The sequence below is a fragment of the Natrix helvetica genome, assembly GCF_964273705.1.
Source record: "Natrix helvetica genome assembly, chromosome: 13".
Taxonomy (NCBI): domain Eukaryota; kingdom Metazoa; phylum Chordata; class Lepidosauria; order Squamata; family Natricidae; genus Natrix; species Natrix helvetica.
In genome coordinates, this window is record NC_138557.1 from 189,392 (window position 1) to 208,638 (window position 19,247).

Consider the following 19,247-nt stretch of genomic DNA (forward strand, 5'->3'; position numbering starts at 1 on the left):
GCCCGGCGCGCGACGCCCGGGCCGCCGCGGTAACCACGGCAACGGCCCAACAAGCGGCGGCGGGCCTGGCGCTGAGGCAGCTTCGCCGAGCCTGGCTGGGCCCGGCGGCCCGGTTGGGGACGGAAGGGAGCGGCAGCGGTTCTCGCGGAGACCCGGCCGCCCGCCGTCTGCGTCGCCGGAGGGCCGCGGGGATCAGGCCCCGAGGGAAGGCGCTGCTCAGGCTTCGCCTTCCAGGCACGCGTAACCCGAGGCCATGGTGACCGACTTTGACGAGAAGCACGACGAGCACTTGGTGCTGCTGCAGCAGAGAAACAGGTGGGCCGCCTGCCTGCCTGCCTGCCTGCGAGGGCCGGGGCTGGGCTGGGGCGTCCGCCCGCCGGCCGTCGCCAGGAACCGCCCGTCTTTTCGGTTCCAGGATCTTGAAGGCCCTGGAGAGGAAGGACCCGCTGCAGCTCCGGCTGAAGCAGCTAGAGCAGGGCTTCACTTTGTACGTGAACGGCGCCAACTCGGAGGCCAGCCGCGGCCGCAAAGTCAGCCCTCCGGCCTTTCTCGGGAGCGGCGGCGCGCGAACCCCCAGAGCGAACCGTGAGTTCCATCCGGAGGCTCCACCGAAGGAGAGAAACTCAGATCAGCGTCGCCTCTGGGATTTTTCGAACATAAAAAGCAGGAGTTTTATACAGTAAATAACAAATTTGACTCATAGCAACCAGTCTGAGAAAACGTCTTGTTTCCTTGAGCTCAGAGAGTAGACGCTTTCAATTATTTATGGAAGGGCCGAAATAAGCCACGAACTGGTAATCAGCACCCAATTTGGGTGAACTTTTCCTTCGCTTTCAGTAAATCCCTTTCCTCAACTTGTTTCAGTTTCTATTTTCAGTTCCTGGTAGTGATAACCAGCTGTGTGAATTGTGAAAGTTGACATATTCTGTCAGGCTTTTTTCCTCTGACCGCTTTCACAGACAGCTCCCCTGCCTGGAAGAAGGCTTAGGAGAAGGAAGCAGCAGCAGAATAATTGCTGTCATTGAGCATATACTGTATAGCGTGACTCTGATAATGTAGTGCACCATATGTGCCATACACTCCCAAAGGTCTCTGCTGAAGTTGAAAGGATTAGTAGCAATCCTGGCATCCCAAAAATGGTTTATTGACCAGTCTCTCTAATTGGGGCAGCTTAGAAATCATGCTAATAAATAAACTAAATCCCTCTGTTATGCAGGGTGTCTGGACTTTGACCCTTTTACTCATTCTTTTTCCCATTTCCTTTCAGCTGTGAGTACCAAAGATCTGTTAAAACAAGGAGAGCAGCGAGAGAGGAGCACCCAAAGTGCACCTAGTAAAATCCAACGTCGGGAATGGCTCCAGGTATGAAAAAGAGGAGGCAGCACGAGAGCTCCTATCCTGGCATCTTTTCGGATTACAGCAGCATGCAACAAATATAAATAAATGAAGTGATGTGTCAGGCGTGCAGCATTCTTCAGTTTGTTAATAGGGCATTGTAAGACCCTTAAGGTTAAAGGTCCAATCATAGACAAAGACATAAGAGAGAAACACTGAGAACTAATATCTGTTGGAAGACATAAAGGTGATCCCAAAACAAAAACAAGGACAGAGTTGTGGAGCCAGTCTGGATCAAGTCTGATTATAACGGTTCCTGAGTTTTGTGATGACTACAGTTCTAAAAGCAACATTTCTCAGGGCTGTAATAGTGTAATACTACTGTGTACTGATTTTTCTCAATCTTTCAGAAAGCTGTGCAGATCAAGACAGAAACTGGATCTAGACTCTGTATTGCTCCCCCTTGTGAGTATTCCGAGGATTTTGAATCTGAGGAAAGTTTAGATCTGCAGACAACTGACTGTGAAGAGAATGATACTTTCCAGGTAAATAGATATGTTGGATCAAATTGGCTATTTATTAAAGATGAATCACCAGCATGGGCAGTTGGAAGCACTCTTTCCTTCCTCTTAGAAAGTAACCTTGGGCAAAATAGCCTTGCTTCTCGTTGCTTTCAAAGCCATGCCAGAAAGAGAGAGCAGAAGGGTATCAAGGGAATCTTGAAGATCAGATCAAAGGCATATTTTCTCAAGTTCTCCAGCCCAACAGTTGGCATTCGGATTCTCATCTGGGTGGGTTTAACTAGCCATCATGGAGAACAACCTTTAGCAACCTCCTTGACCTGTTCTAGTTGGCAGCCATTGTCACATCTTCTGGATCTTAGCTATGGTTCGGTAAGGGCATGAGAAGTTTTTGGGTTCTGATATTTCAAAATAAGAAAGCAACTTCTTTCCAACTGTCCTCATCACACACATTTTGTATCATTTCTCCTTTTATTTTTTTTTATACATGAGATTGCAACCAAACTATTTGATATCTGTGTGCTTTTTTCTCAGTTCATTTGGTAATAGGTGATAATTAAGTTTGAAGTAACTATGAATGCAAATTTCATTCATTTATATTTTAATTCAGAATTTACTTTAAATCAGATGTTTTCTTCAGCGTAGAAGAAATCCTGTTTAAAGAAGTTACGACAAAACTTTGAGTTGTCTACATCTGCTCTGACAGTGGCCCTCCCAAGTTTTCCTTTAGTAATATCTGAAGATGTTGGAGCTGAAATCTGCCAAACCATTATGCGATGTTTGACCTCCTTCTCTTTGTGTCAGGAACTCAGGCAAAGCTTGGAGTTTGCCAGGAGCCGAAACAAGGTGAAAGGGGAATGTTCCGAGGATTCTGACTCCATCGAGGAGGAGGTTGCCACTGAAGTTTCCGAGATGAAAGAACCCGCTGAACATCTGGGAGGGGCCACTGAGCTGCTCCTTGCCAAAGCAGCAGCTCTCTCCCCTCTATCTGGCTCAGACTCTGCTTCGGCCGCTGAACCTCTTGTGTTGGAGTTCAAGCCAACCTGCCCAGGTAGGTCCACTTGTAGCAGGGTGGAGAATTACTAACTCTGACCTCTTTGTGACGAAGATTAGAAATCACTTCTTTAAATATTTTTCTCCTTTTCTTATTTGATCTTTTTTCCTTTACACTTTTTTCTCCTTTGTTTATGCTTCTTTTTTGAGAGAGAGAGAGAGAGCTTAGTGTATATTGTCTTTTGCCATTGTTATTAAATCTTCACTAAAAAGTATTTTAAAAATTTCCTGGATAAATCCAGTACTGTGCTAATTGTTTTTTATCTTCAGAATCAAAGAGTGCATTGGCTGGCTTGGCTCTGAAGCAATCCTCAAAAGAAAGGGTCCTTTATGTGCCCGGTGAACAAGGGCAGAGATGGTCTTTGAGTCTCTTAATTCTTGAGATGGTGCTTTAATTCCTTTTGCTCAGTTGCATTTAAAGACAGTGCCCAGTCTAAAATATGGCCTAATAAGGCTGTGCTGGATGCCGACTGCCTTCAGAATAAGTTCCTGCTTTTGGTGTCTGCTCTTCCTGCAGGCATTAAGAAGGAACAAAGTCTCTCTGCAAAAAGGAAGGGCACTGCTGAAACCTACCTGCCCATCAAGCCCATGAGTCCGGCAGCTGCAGGTCGTCGGTGCCTGGAAGAACAGGAAGGAACCATCTCTAGTAAGAGAAGATTGTTTCTAAGTGGCCCCCTTAAGAGCTTGACAGGCATACAGAAGCTGCAGTGGTGAAAGGCAGCAGGCATGTGCCTGTCATTTCTCTTCTCTCAACAAGCCCATGCTTGGAATAATTATGGGTGTTGACATTCATATTGGTTTTCTGATGCTGGTCACCCCTGGAGACTTCCTTGGTTAGGCAGAACACTCTCCTGGAGACAAGGAGAGGATTGTGCCCAATGTGATTCACTGGATTAGGATGGCAGGTTTTCTTAGATGTCAATGCCAGGCCTTAGGATGGCAGCTGCATTTAGGAACATTAGTTTGAGAATCTGCCTTTGGCCAGCTAAATGTGCCACTTTACTCAATGTTCTTTATGTTAATTAGCATTTGACTTTTACTGTTTCTTCTGTTCCTTTGCCTGTCACTCTCCCTATTTTTCTTGGTGCATAAACATAGTTCAGCGTCAAAATCACTGAAATATTTCTTATTCATTCTGTTTTTCCCACCACCTTAAATACTCCTTTGGTAAAGCTGTTTCCACATTCAGCCTTTCTACAATTGTCCACTACAGTTTGTTGAACACTTACATTCTCCACCATAATTCTGTTGCTGCTCTTGAAATATTGCTGCCCAGAATCATCAGGTCTTGCTTGTCCCATTCTGTGGGACTAACACAGGAGGTGTCGTATGGTCTTCAGTTGGCACACCTTTTCACTTGGGCCCTCCAAGTGGCTGGAACAGGTACCAACTCCTTCCCAGAAGACTGCATTATTTCTCTGACATCAGTTTGGGCTGCCACTAGGTTTTGCTCTTGTTAGTCTCTATGCTGTCTAGAAGTTTCCACTCCTGTGACTTGAGAATCTTAGCATGGGAATATTTGAGGCCCAACTTGCTTCCTTCTGGCTTCTTTTTGCTTCTTTTGAATGTCAGGACCAATAAGCCGATCAGAAAGACCACTCTCAGCTGTTCGGAAAAATGTGTGCGAGAAGAAGGATCCAGCACATGCTGCTTCCGTTGTCCTCAAAGCTATGCAAGCTGAAAATGAGACGCTACAAAAGGAGCTGCTCTGTAGGCAGCTGGAGGTTTCTGCAGAGGTCAGTGGCACGGGTGACTGGTCTTATTCAAAGACAGCCACAGCAGATGGCTGGGCATAGACTTCCCTGCTCCATCTGGCCTCTGCCATGGAAGTGGACAATTTTGCCACTACACAGAGGGATTTGACAGGATCAGGATGTTCTTCCAAAATGTTGCTTTGGAACCATTTGCCTTGAAATGGGCTGTGTGCACTGCCCAATGTTAAAGAAAGGTTTTCTTTTCCTTGGCTTCCTATAATTTTTTTTCTTTTTTCAGACAATGAAATAGAGACTAGTTTTCTTAAGAATTCTCCTGTCTTCTTTTTGTAGTCTTATTATTTAACGTTTGGACCAGTGTATACTAGATCAGTAAGTATTGAAATCAGAGAAATCTGCCTTAGATGAGAGAATACCCATTCACCTACTTGCTTACTTATAACCGTTTTACTTCAGTCACATTTTTAGAAGCTTTTAGTGATAGGAAGGCAGTAGTTTAATAACTTTCAAAGAAGAGAAGCCCCTCATGTTTGCCTGGAGATAAGGCTGAATTGTGAATCTTTTCCATTCCTGAAAAGGAAACTCCTGTGTGTACAAGCAATCGATTTTTGTGTGGCCATGGCAGAATCTTACTAAAAATTGACCTTGCTGATATTTGTGGAATCGTTGTCCATAATCATCTAGCTGCTGATTGTGGTCGGTGAAAGGAGAGACAGGTAGAATATTCTCTGCCAAGAGTCCTTGGTGAAGCATGTTGACTGCTTGAATAATAGGGCACAGGAGTTCCGCACATAGCCTGACCTCCCAATTCAGAGCAGTCCCCAGCTCCATTGTCTGGAAACTGAAGCTCTCTTGTGAGTTTGTCCTTATTTCTCTTCTGTACAGTCAGTGCTGGCTTCTGGTTCTGCAACAGTGGATGCAGTTGTCTCCACAGCTCTGGAACAGACTGGACTTCTGGAAAACAGGTGGCAGTTTTGAATCCTTTGAGTCCTTTCCCAGGTGCAGGATGATATATTTTTATCTCAGCGTAGAGATGTCTAATGGACTCCTTTGCTAGTCCTGCTCTCCGCTGCCTCTGATTAGTAGGGCATCCGGAAGGCAAGTATCTTCATCTGCAAAGGGTGTCTGTGGAGGCTGGAGTGGGAGATAGAAAAAGGTGATTCGGAAACAGCTTTAGAAAAATTTGAGACAATGTCAATATTGCCATGCTGAAGTGTAAACCTTGTGCTCTGAGCAATACAAGGAACAGCATCTCAGCTTTTTCTGGTGCGTGGAATGTCAACACAAAAGTTGACACTTGGTTTGTAACATTCCATGTTTTGCAAACTTGCACCAGAGGTGGGTTGCTGATTTTTTCATTACCGGTTCTGGGGCGCGCACGACACTTCTGCACATGTGCAGAAGCGTCCGGGAGGGTGGGGGAGCCTCCCGCCACCGCTACTACCAGTTCGGCCCAAACAGCAGCAACCCACCTCTGACTTGCACCAGTATTCTTTATCAAAACAAAAACTAATGGGGACATATTTTCTCAAGTGACTGATGGTCCATGTGTGGCATTTAACAAGAAAAGCAGGGCTGGATTGTTCACAACTGTCATCCTCACCCTCCACCCTTCACATTCTTGTCTTGAGAGTTTCTGAGCGTCTGAATGAGTTGAAATCAGTGGCCCTTCCAAGTCCGAAGAAAAAAGCACTGACTTTGCTGCTTGTTTGCCTGTGATCTCTTCAATGTTTAGGCAACAGAAGAAACTTTTCAAAGCTCTGCAAAAGACCGAGACTCTGTCCGTCTGCTGTGGCCCTCCAGCTTTGGGCTTTGGACAGCTACAGCTTCCTGTTCTGGTAGGAAGCAAGTCAAATTTTAAAACGGCAGTTTCCTCATCTTCATCCCAGTTGTGTTAATTAGCAACAGTCAGAATGGGTTGGATGGTCCTGAAGATAATGTGAACTCCAGACAGCTTTCTTCTGAAAAAAGGGCATTCCAACCCATTGTGTAGATTATGAGAGCAGAAATCTGGGGTTGAAATACTTACGCTTCATACCTGGTATTGGCCTGAAGGGGAAGGCTTGCTTGAGCCATGGGCCCATCCCTTACAGGATGCCAGACAGGATCCATCTGGGCCCCTCCAGGTCTCTTTGGCACTGTCATGAATGTCATGTTCAGGTCAGTTTGAGATCAGGGTCTTCAGTGATGGCCTGAATTTTTCTTTTCAGGACCACGTGGGATTGGAAAAGGAGATCCGGGATGCCATCTATATTACTATAGAGATCCTCTCCAACTGGGGAGACGTGTCCCGTGTGGGTCTCACAGAAGTGGAGTTCTTTGATTCGAATTTTGAGAGAATGTTTGTGTCACCTCACGATGTGGACATCCGACATGCGGATCCACCTGGAGAGCTGAGCTGCTTAGTTAACCGAAGCACAAATGTAAGCCTCCCATGGTTGAGTTTTAAGGAACAGCAGACATAATTTTCCATGCAGGTTTATTTATTTAATTTCTATGGCTGTCCATCTCAACCAAGTGAATTTGCCCCAGGGGTTGTTTATTTCTAAAACAGCTGCCGTCCAAGTTGGAGCTGTACAAAAGTGTTCCTGGGTTCTTGCAAAGCTTTCCACCCCTTGGTGGGAGGTCAGGTTCTGTTTCTTCTGCTCAGGTAGTGGCTATGATGTGATGGGCATGGTTGCTTTGGAACTAAAGCTTTGCTAGCTGTTGCAAAGAACCAAACCTACTCCACTTACCTCAGTCAAGTTCCAGGGCCTGTGGATTGCACAGAGGCTGTGAGCTCAGCAGTCAGTTTTAATAACAAGCATAAGAACTGCAGTAAATATAGAAACAACATATCTTCAACTTTAAAAGAGTAGTAATTGTATGATAAAAGGTATAATAAAATTTTGAACGGGCATATTTTACTGCAGTGAGACTGTGGCCTTTTTTTTAGGCTAACGGATTCCTTCCTGGGAAAAAGGAGGTGATCAGAAATGCTAATCCTCACTGGTAGCCCCTTGGCATTCTTACTAGCACTAAAGCGGATTAGGTTGAGCAGGTCAGCCTTGGAACTGACCTTCCACTTTCAAGCAGACTCTGCTTGCTCAGAGACAGAGCAAGCCAGAAGGAGCACACAGCTTTTCCTCTCACTGGCTTCTTTCAGGGGTCCCAGAGCCAGTGCTGTGCTTCGTTGCGGGGTGACGGGCCAACCATCAGCTTCCTTGTGTTGTAGGTTCCCAGAGAGCTTCTCCCCTGGTCATGCCTCTTCCAGCCTCCAGTGCAGCTGTACTTCGTTGTCCGAAACCCTAGCCTCTCCGGAGACTTTGGCCTCTCCAGGATCAGGATCTGGAATTATAACTCGACTGTTGGTGGTGTAAGTGCCTGCTCTAGTCTCTGGGGTCAGAGCTTCGCTTTTTCATACTTAGGAGGAACTAACCTGTGTTCTAGAATAGGGGAAGAAGAAGGGAGTGGGGCAAAGCAGCCACAATTGAGGTCACTTTTATTTGGGTTAATGCGAACATTATGTTGAAATTATTCTATTTTTAAAACAAGGTTGAAATGTTACGTTGCTGCTGGAAATGTTTGGCCATGGAAAGTTTTTGTACAAAGGTGCTGCCCTCCTTCATGCCATCCTGCCTCCTGAGGCCACCGAGCTCTTTTAAAAGGCTTCCCCTTCCGTTTGGGAACTCTAGGTGGCCCAAGACTGACACTAGTGACATGCTGTGCTTATTCGTGGAGGGAACAGGGTTCTTTTACCAAAACAGCAAAATCCAAGTCCTGCTGCCCTGAGTCTAATGTCTTCTGCAGAGAGAGCTGCTTTGTTTGCTTTGGCTCCAGCAAGTCCACATGGCAAAGAGGATTTAACGAGGTGGATTAGAGAGAAGCAAATCCTGATCCTTTATGACTTGTTCTCAGCTGTGCACTTAGCAAGAGGTGTTGGTACCTCTTCTAATTCAATCTGCTCGTGGGATTGTCATGTAGTTTTCCAAGGTTTTCAAATGGTATTTGAATTAGAACTTTAACTTTTGATTTCTAAACCGCCCCTCTCCCAGAAGCACCCCATTTGACTTCTTGAGCTTAGTTTTGCATCTTTGGACTGACCTCTCCTGATGTGTTGAGAAGAGAGCCTAACTTCAGAGAGATCTCTTGGCCAGTGAGTGGGGGCCCTGTTCTCCAGAAGCTTAGGGAAGGTCAATGGAACACTGAAAAGGGGAGGGAAGTCAGTTCCTCATCCCAGAATAAAATGCTTTGTAGGGAAAATCCAGCCATCTTGTCATCAAGCACAGTTTAGAATGCCATGGTCTGGTCAGTTGTGACTAATTCTTACAGTGCAACCCCAAAAACCAATCGCCGGGTTCCTGCTCAGAGTTATTTGTGCCAGCCGGGCCAGAGCCAAAAGTGGATGGGTTCACCATTTTACTTTTTTCTGTCCTTCTCCTTTTCTGAGCAAAGAGCTTGGAGGAGCAGCTTTGGGTGAGAACATGGGAAACAGGAAGGTTATAAATGAGACTTAACCATGTTGCCTAGTCTTCCAGGACCCATCCCAAACTCAAAGCCAGGTGAACACTTGAAGGAAGACTTCTAGCCATTTCTCAACCCATTTCCTCTGCACATTGTGTACTTAATTCTTCAGATCTCAGCAGGGACCTCTTCAGTTTTCTACCAATTAGAAACGCGTACATTAGAATCTGGAAGTTGGCTTTTGCTTGCCCATCAGAACATCTTTCTTTGTCTCACTAGGATCTGAATATTGGAGCAAGGAATATTATTGTATATGTCGATGGGTGTCTAATCTTTGCTGGGGAACTGCAGAAGGGCTGCTTGGCTCATGATTCTGATGGCAATAGCTGCACTTCCATTGATCTCCCAACCAACCTTCCTCCAAAGGGAAAGATAGACAAGAACTGGACTTCTGCAGATCCAAGAGAGGAGCTTGACAAGCTGCTGCTGTTTGATTGGAAGCCTTCCATAAAAGAAAACTGCCTGGAGGAAAAAGAGAGAGCCGGTGATTCTGATCTCCAACCCAGCCCAAACATCAGCAGCTCCGTCTCACTGGAGGCTGCAAGGTGTGTCTCCCCTGAGGAGGATGACAATTCCCTAAGTGAGAAAACGGAAGAACATTCTCAGCCAGACAGTTTGACCTCCCCTGATATTCTGACCTCTCCTGAGACAAAGGGGGAAATGCAGGTTAGCTGTGGAAAGCAAAAACTGCCTCCTTTGGGATTACAAGTCCAGCTGCCTTCAGAGAGCATCAAAAGAGGCTGTCTAAGAACAGCTGATGGGGGTCTCCATCTCTCTCCAACTGAGGAACATCAACCCAGCAGTGAAGCCCCAGAGGCAGGCGAGAGGCCCTCAGAGGAGAACCAGGAGTCCATCCCTGACCTGGATTTCTTGAAACCACTTCTTTATAAATACAGTGGTCCGACTGAGCTGCTTCCCCCTGATCAAGATCTTAGAGAGAAGGAAGAATTCAGCCACCCCTTCTATATAGAGAAAGCTGCCCTTGACAAAGGTAAGAGCTGATGCCCACTAGTTAAATTCTCTCTGATCTGCTAGGGATTGTCTGGTTACCCACATTTTGAGCAGAATCTGACCTTCCCGTGTTCTTCCTGAGTGTTACAGGCTACTTGTTGCTCTTGTTTTATTGCATATTTTGTTTAAAAGATGCCTCCCCTTCATCATCTGATACTAATTTCTCCCTTTCAGAGGAGCCCTTCCCGGCCAAGGGCAGCACGAGACCCTCGAGAGCCAAGTGGGGCACCTCGCAGGAGCACATGCTGGAGGAATCTTGGAATTCGTTATTGAAATTCAATCATTCACATCGTGGTCGAATCTCCAATATGGATTTCCAAGGTGACATTTTTGATGAGTTTCTCCATCAGCAGAAAATTAGCCGGCAAGAAGATCAGAAGACCAGGATAAAGGACCAGACACGGGGGCTGCCGGTGCAGAAGAAGGCTGACAGCTGCATAGACCTGGAAGATGAGAGCGAATTTAAAATCCCCGTCTTACCTCATGGTCAGCACTTAAACATTGATATCAGGTCAACCTGGGGAGACAGACACTATGTTGGTCTGAATGGACTTGAGCTGTTTAGCTCAAAAGGTGAGCCCATCCAGATAGTAAAAATCACAGCCAGCCCACCCGATATCAACATCTTGCCTGCATATGGCAAAGACCCCAGGATTGTAACTAATCTCCTGGATGGAGTGAACCGGACACAGGATGACATGCACCTCTGGCTGGCTCCCTTCACTCCAGGAAAGTCTCACTGTGTTTACCTGGACTTTGCAAAGCCATGCGAGGTAGCCATGATTCGCATCTGGAATTACAACAAGTCTCGCATCCATTCCTTTCGGGGGGTGAAGGACCTCTCCATTCTCCTGGATGAACGCTGCATTTTCCAAGGAGAAATTGCCAAGGCTTCAGGGACACTAGCTGGAGGTAGGAGGCAGACTGTCTCTGATTTTAAACTTGGGTTTTCAAAGAGGGAGGGGCATTGGCCCTGGTCATCCAACTAGCTAGGCTTTCTTCTTTCCTCTGTTAATTGTACAAGAGAAGTAGACTTTTCATTAAAGCCAATAGTAAGCTGGGGGAACAACTTTACTCAGCCATTCTGGTTTAGTCTATCTGGTATTCCAGTGTTCAGCTTTTGTATTCAAGGTTGCCTGGTGGAAGAACCTTGGATGCTCTGTGGTTATGCCCACTCATACAGGAAGCCAGGGCAATCAGACAGGGCCAGATAGAAGTCAAAATAAATGAAGTTGTAACAAGCTGGTAAAATCCCACCAAAGCATATACTAGTCCTAGACCCTACAGGACCTCTGCAGAAGGCAAGTTCATTTAGGACTCTAACCTAGTGGAGACATCCTGACTTTTTCCTTATAGCCTTTTGTTCTTTACTGCAGACATAGGCTTCTGACTTCCATTAGCTGGATCAAGGCAATATCTTAATACAGATTTAAGATAGTTTTTATTTGTGGATATTCGTTCCTTCCTTGCAGGAGTCTTTATATTTACTTCCAAGAAGGCAGAGGGAGCAGGAGTGGTTAATCTAGTGGATATTGTCACCATAAAGTTAACCATGTTTCAGGTCCGGAGCAATTTGGAGACACCATCCTGTTCACAACCGATGAGGATATTCTTGAGGCCATTTACTGTTACGATGAATCCTGCGAGGAAGAAATTGAAAGCAGGTGCAGCTTGGGCTACCAGGAGGAGCTGAAGAGGCCGAGAACAGCTGATGGAGAAGGGGATGAGAGGCCCTTCACTCAGGCGGGTTCCAGGACAGAAGATAAGCCAGTGAGATTTCCAGCTGTGAAAGGGGGCTTTCTCTGGGAATTAAGATGAGGGCACAACTGCAGTGATTTAAGAGGGCTTTGAAAATGTCCTATTCTGGTGCTTAGTTGAAACACTTTTGTGTAATTGACTGCTTGAGATGTTTGCATTTTATTCCAACTGCTTAAATTTTAAAGAACTCTGCTATTATTTCTCAGAATGTTTCTACTGCAATCAAAAGAAATGGATTTTTGTTCTGACTTGCCCCTTGATTATCCAAACTTTTTTAGAATCAGGAGCAAATTGCAGGGTCAGATTCCCTCTCCGAGGTCATGACAAGCAGAGAACCTGGAGTCTACTCTGGAAAATGTACGTCCTCTCTTCCCATCTTCATTGTCTCCTGAAGGAGGGTGCTTGTGTGGATGGGTTCTTCACTCAATGTGCTGTTGATTTCTAGGTGCAGGGACCCTTTGAAAGAAAAGTTCAATATTTTAACAAGAGGAGAATCATTGACTAATAGTTATAATAGCTATATATACTCTCACGTCAGAGGGAAGATGTTCCACAGGGTGGGTTCCGTCTCCTGGGTCGCCCCAAACATTATTCCTTAGCAGATGAGACTCAGAGCGTGTCGCTTCTGCCAGACTTGATAGGGCTGGCGGAAGTCATTTGGAAAAGGCGGTCCCTCAAGTAACGCAGCCCTATGCCACAAATGGCTTTAAAGGTCAAAAGCAGCACTTTGAATTGGAGTGGACAGCCAGTGCAGCTTGTGGAGCAGAGAAATGTGTGCTTTATCAGAGAGAGGCTGGGCCAATTGTTAAGGTTTGGGCGGTGGAGGGAGGTCCTGTTGCGTGCCAAAAATGGTAGAGCCTCAAATTTCATACCACCAAGGCCTAGCATGACATCAGCACCCAGCACATCAGCTGTTCTCTCTGAAACCTGTGACTTTTGCTCCTTCAATTACAGATTGGGGTGCCCTCTGAGTGACTCTCCTGTTTATTTAGCCCTTCCCTGAATGAATGCTACATGACTGAAATTATATTTTCCTATTTTGAATGTGCTTGTTACTTGCTAACCATTCTGAGATTTTATTCATAAAATATAGCACCCAAATATATGCCTCAGGTAGCTTAGCCCTGCTTTTCTCTGGTACTGGATTCCTCCTGATAATTATGGTTGCACAGTCAGCCAGATGTTTAGACTGGATTTGGCATTTTTGTCTTTCCATTTCCTTCCAAGGACCTGGAATAGGCAGATGTGGTTCAATGGAGTTAAAGGTATCGTCACAGGATGTAAGCTGTTCCAAGTAGAGCTGCCTGTTGCAATTGACCGATTGTGATTTTATCAATACCGATGGCATTCACATGGTGCTCCAGATGGTTTGGGATTGCACCCAAGGTGCCTAAGACTATTGGTACTATCTTTGCTTTCTAATTCTTATAATTAATATTGCTTTAAATTTATTGTAGTTGCCCACTCTCATAGACTCTGGCTTACAGTTAAAAATATAGAATTCCAATGCGACCATTTCTTTATAACTAGGATCCATTTCATTGGAGAAGAATGGAGTAACTGTCTAGTTCCTTTTTGTGCTACTGTTCGTCCTTGCAGTAAGTTTAATATCTATTCAGAAGCTGATCCTGTGCTATATCTGTCTCCTTTCAGGCCTGCTGCTGAATTTCACTGCTTCTTGGGGCGATTCCCATTACCTTGGACTGACAGGGCTTGAAGTGGTCGGGAAGGATGGCCAAGCACTCCCATTCTCTGTGGATCAGCTCTCTGCCTCTCCTCAGGATCTCAATGATCTTGTGGAGTATGTGGACGATTCAAGGACCTTAGATAAGTGAGCATCATTCAAGAAACTGGAAGCTTATGAATAAGGCAAATATAGGCTGCTACTGATAGTATTTCAGGATGATGCTGTGCATGATGGGTCTCCATAAAATCTCCGGCTCCAAGGAACCTTGATATTGAAAACTAGTGGAGTGCCTGACCATGGCACAGGAAGGGTGGTACATCCCCTCTGGGCAGGAAAGACAGTCCCAGCTCCCGGGGTTTGCAGTCAGCTAAAAAGTAATCACAACGGAAGAGAGGTTGAAATGCTGTTAACTGCAAAGCAAGTGGCATGGCATATAAGTTTCTGCAATAAATGTGCACGTATCCAAATTCCCTCCCCAGCCAGTTCCTGTGCTTCCTCCTAGATTGATTGATGGAAAAAACATCACTATGGAAGATAACCACATGTGGCTCATTCCCTTTTGCCCTGGAGAAGATCACCTGGTAACCATCCATTTCACCCAAGTAGAAAATATTGCAGGGCTTCGCATCTGGAATTACAACAAATCTCCTGAGGACACCTATCGAGGGGTAAGGCCCAATGCAGAACCCTCCAGGAAACCCCAGGTGGACAAAGACACGAGCCGGATCCACTAGCAGAAAGTTTTCTGTGCCGTTCCGCCTCTTCCCTCTGCTCAACCTTTGGGTAGCATGCTGGGTGGTGAAGTGGTGGGTGAGGGAGTTCGCTTTTAATACTCTTGATAGCAGGGGAGTCCAGTTCCTCAGTGGGTGCCATTTCCTGTTTCCTGCTTTTCCCTAGGCAAAGATGGTCCACGTATGGTTGGATGGCTACTGCATCTCCCCTCCAGGGGGCTTTCTTATTCGCAAAGGTCCAGGCAACTGTCACTTTGATTTTGCTCAAGAGATCCTCTTCATCAACTACCTTGTGGGTCCCACAGTTGCTCTGGCACGTGAACGGTGAGTCTGGGCAATGGATTGTTCCACTGGATGACAACGGTCATTTCAAAATGGGTTTTGTGGCAAGTAATGATGGCATCTCACAGTGCTGTGACAGTCTCCATCCTCACTGGGCAGGAGTGAAGTGAAGAAGAGGGAGCAAGGCAGCTTGGAGTACGAAGCACCACTGATGCCGTGTGGATGTATCCTTCTCTGTGAAGCTGGCTTTGGCCTTGGCAGTTGTACTTCTGGGCTGGATGATGCTGGGGGCTTGGGGCTTCTCTACAGGCTGCCCTCCTAAAGGGGGTGTCCCATTTGATTCCCAGCTTCCCTGATTGCCCGTCAGTGCCCAGCAGCCCTTCCTTGCCAGACTCCTTACTGCAGACATCAGAGGCCTTTGTATTCCACAAGGCTGGCTGTTGTTCTTATGGTTTTTGCCACCTGCTGCGGATACCCAAGGAATGAAAATCGGGTGGCAGTATTTTAACAAAGACGTATTTTCTCAATAACCTCCATCAGTCATCTTCCAGTTCCAGCTACTCACGAGTTGGGGTGATCCATATTACATTGGTTTAAACGGGCTGGAGCTGTATAATGAACAGGGGGAGAAGATTCTTTTAAATGAGAACAGTATCCTTTCTGCCACGTGGACAGAACCATTTTGGGGGAGTGTCTCCCTTCCCCTGTAGCTCACAGCCAAGCCCGAGAAAGCTGGCCAGAGCAGTGCCCCTGCAGGAAGAGGGGACCATGATCTTCCTGCCTTTGCCAGCTTCTCCTGCCGTGACGCTTTTATGGGGCAGGGGGAGTTTTTCCTCCTCTGCCCTCGAAGGCTTCTCTTCAGGTTGAAGGAGAACCAGGCAGGACCCCAAACCTTGTTTGCTCTTGCAAATGCCTCAGAGGCTGTGGGACTTTGCATCACAATGGGGCTGGGAGTCTATGCAGGCCTGATGCTCTCCTTGATGGATGCCCTTTTTCAGACATTGCAGCTTTTCCAGACAGTGTCAATGTCCTGGAGGGAGTCAGTGGAGATATTCGAACACCAGACAAGCTCATTGACAGTGTGAATCACAGCAATGACGGAAGGCACATGTGGCTTGCACCAATTCTGCCAGGGCTGGTATGCTTCCCTTTTGCATTGTCACCTGCACTGCCTATCAGTCTGTCCAAAAGACCAGGTGAACAGCTGTCCCAACTGCTGATGGATGAGCCTCTAATTACCTTATTTGGGTACTTCCTCTGGCTTTTGTGGAAGAAGCATTCCAGGGCTTGGGAAAGTACTATATGCTCTTTAGGGATTTTTGGGAGCAGGTGGTCTTTAAGGGAAAAAGAGATTGGTCGCATAGTCAGCCAATTGTTTAGACCGGACTTGGCATTTTTGTCCACCTATTGAATCCTTCCCAAGAACTTGAGATTGGCAGATATTGTTTGATAGTGTTAAAGGTGTCAGCTCAGGATGTCAGCTGTTTCACATGCCTTTTGCAATTGATTTTGTCAATGATGCTCCAGATGTTCTGGAATTGGACCCAAGATACCCATTATTATTACTGATACTAGCATTGCTTTCTTTTGTCACAGTTGTTAAAACTTCTATTTGTGGGTATTTATACTTTGGGTTCTTTTTTCATTTTCCCCCTAGTCTATAGTTTCCAGGTATTGCAATGTTCATTATCCAAACGTTATTGTCTTGCTACTTATGTATGATTATTTCTTTTGCATGAAGAAGTTTCTTCTCACCCACACACTTGTTTACTTGTTAAAGGGCAAGACGTCCAGTGATAGCCTGGGCAGCCTCATTTTCCTTTTTCTTTCACTAACAGGGGAGGAGGAAAAACATTGATCCACATCCAGTTTCACAGCCCAGCAACTTTAATCTGTTAATCAGATTTAGTTTCAAACATGTACAAAACAGTTGTGACTGGAATTAAAATAGTCCTCACCGAGATTATTTCTCCTCTGCTTCATTCCTGGTGGTAGGTGAATCGAGTTTACATTATCTTTGACTTGCCAACTACCATTTCCATGATCAAGCTATGGAACTATGCAAAAACTCCCCAGCGAGGAGTCAAGGAATTTGGAGTAAGTGCCTGTTTAGAAACTACCTCACCTTGAATCACTAATTCAGCATTCACTTGGGGGGGGGGGGGGGAGAAGAGGGCCACTTCGTTTCTGTGTGATGATGAGACCCTCAAACCTTTTACTCCATTTTTGGGACCCAGCTCCTTGTGGATGATTTGCTGGTGTACAATGGCATTCTCGATCTGGTGAGCCACCTGGTCCCTGGCATTCTTCCCACCTGTGAGCCTGTCATTCCCCATCACACCTTCCTCTTCACAGAGGATGAGAAGATCTGCCGGCAGGAGAGGAGCACCATGGCTAGGTGTGTAGGTACATTTGTAACTCTTTCTCTAGAGAACAGGTGATCATTTTCAGCTTACTTTCAATCCGAGTAATAATAAACATCAGTAACATAAAAAGACATTCTGCCTGACGTATGTTTCGTCTGACAATTACATCAAAGCAAACAGGTAAGTAATTTGACAAGCATGATCTGATGTGAGCTTCTGTAAGGTTTCCATGGTAGAGAACACTTTGGTTCAGGAATGTTCCTGTACCAAACGAATCTCATCTTTCAGCTCCATGTCCCTTTTCCTGATTTCCACTGAGGACCTAAGGACAGAGGTGTGGGTGCCCCCAGGGGGTGCGCAAGAGAAGAGCCACAGCGTTACCCAGCCCCCATCAAATCAGCATACTAGGAAGGGACAGCAGCACCATTATTTGAGAACGGAATAGTAGGGAAGTACAGTTTGCAGATAGTTCCACTCCAAAAATGATCTTTCTTCTGACCATTCAGGAAATCCACTGACTTTTTTCATCCTTTTGGCTCAACAGCAACCAAATGGAGGACCAGGATGTGCGGTTGACGAATGAGAGCCAGCTTATATCCTCTTCCAGAAAGAAGCAAAAGGGAGCTGCTGATCCAGGTTGGTTCACCCTCATTGCCTTGGTTAGCAGGGATGATAAGGGATGCCAGTCTGGTTGCCTTTCCTGCGATGACTGGAGGTTTCTTTATCAAACAGATAAAGATATCACAGCTGAGGGCACTCATCTCTTCTCTCCCCACCAGCTCTTCGTCCTAAAACCTGCATTCAGGATAAAGGACCGTTGCGGAGAACAAGACAGTGAGGAAAGAACAGGGGGGGGGGGGCAGTTTTCTACTGCCCATTTGTTGCCCAAGAAGATGGGGCAGCCTGCACCACTGGCACCCAGTTCCCAACCGGAATCATGAGAGGGATCTCTGGGTGGGAGTGACTGGCTGTTGGTGCTGCCGTGACCATCAGAAGCACTTCTGTCACCTGCAGATTAATTATAGTTCTCTTTGCTTCTTCTTCTCACAAGAGGCTTTGGCTGAACTCAAGCAGGCTGGGGTGTGTGCTGTGGAAAGAGGATATGCAACAGCTCCAGATGGTTCACAAGCTGGAGAGGAGGGGAGTTTTCTGTAATTTCCACAGGAAGCCTTAGAGGTGCCTTTGTTGACTGGGGGGGGGGAGAAAAGGGCCCACACAAGTGCCATTAGGACAAAGGAACACACAGCTCCCTCTGCCCCTTGTGCGTGTGCTTCACTGACATGCATATCGTGTATTTTCTCTGCAGTTTCACTGAAAGTATCTCATCCACTGTAGGAATGATCAGCATCGAAGTCCGGAGGGGTGCAGCCTTCAGTGGCCAGGCCGAAGGCCTTCCTGTGCAATAGCTACAGTGGCTGAAAGAGGCTGAGGGCTGGAGTGGTAGCCAAGTGTGACTAAGAGAAAAAGCAGCTGCAACTCCATGGCCAATCCTAACTGCCATGGGCTGCCCCGTTTCTAACGTGGAATGAGCCACCTTAGGTTGGAGGCATTTCCTGTAACCGAGCCGAAAGGCAGAAAATGGCCTATGTCTCCCTCAACAGCAAGTGCCTTATTTAAAAAGTTCCCAGTTGCAGCATATCGACTGCTTGCAAGTACCAGATTCTCATGTTTGTGGTGTTACTCTTTACTGTTTGTCGCACATTACACACCAACAGATTATTTCTTTTTTGTCCCATTAGCCTATAAACCAAATTGACTTGTGCCCCCGTGGCTAGCACAAAGGATGCTCGGGGAGACTGCCATCTTTCTTTGAAACAAGATGGAAGCCTGGCAGGCCAATAGTTACAGAAGCCGTGACCTTTGGGCTTGCCAGCACCATTACTGTGACCCATTTCGATGGCTTGAGCACAAGGTCCAAAAGCTGCTCCTGCAAAGAATTAGCATCCGTGCCTTGCCTCTTCAACTGAGTTGGCCCAGCCCTGCTCTCTTATCCTGGCAACCTTTGTAACTTGGCCTTGCAGAGCTCAACCTTCACAAGCATTGCCTAAATGCCTAGAGAGAAGTATGAGGGCACCACTCAATACATCCCACCCCCCCCCCCCCAAAAAAAAGATCTGCACTTGTTTTGAAGGACCACGGGTTTATTTTTCCTAGATATTTCTTAGGTGGACAACTCGTCTCTGCTTGCAACAGAGATGGTCTTGCACACAGTATGTATTTCATAGTAGGAGCAACTCTGGTTTCAGGTTAGGCTCAGAGTGAGGTTGCAGAAGATGAAGAAGTTAAAC

The 19,247-nt window shown here is 46.2% G+C and overlaps 1 protein-coding gene across 1 annotated transcript; it reads left to right on the plus strand.

Annotated features, from left to right (window-relative positions):
* Window positions 1–29: 29 nt before the first annotated feature.
* KATNIP (katanin interacting protein) lies at window positions 30–19,054 on the plus strand. The gene is made up of 25 exons (XM_081965514.1): window positions 30–315; window positions 416–585; window positions 1,268–1,362; window positions 1,746–1,880; window positions 2,661–2,907; window positions 3,427–3,555; window positions 4,482–4,645; window positions 5,507–5,586; window positions 6,357–6,459; window positions 6,832–7,044; window positions 7,836–7,976; window positions 9,344–10,115; window positions 10,310–11,047; window positions 11,697–11,905; window positions 12,172–12,250; window positions 13,547–13,724; window positions 14,083–14,248; window positions 14,478–14,635; window positions 14,753–14,817; window positions 15,134–15,244; window positions 15,592–15,731; window positions 16,589–16,690; window positions 16,831–16,991; window positions 17,504–17,595; window positions 17,739–19,054. The coding sequence occupies exons 1-25, from the start codon at window positions 254–256 to the stop codon at window positions 17,795–17,797; spliced, it is 4,569 nt and encodes a 1,522-aa protein (XP_081821640.1). The 5' UTR covers window positions 30–253; the 3' UTR covers window positions 17,798–19,054.
* The last annotated feature ends 193 nt before the right edge of the window (window positions 19,055–19,247 follow it).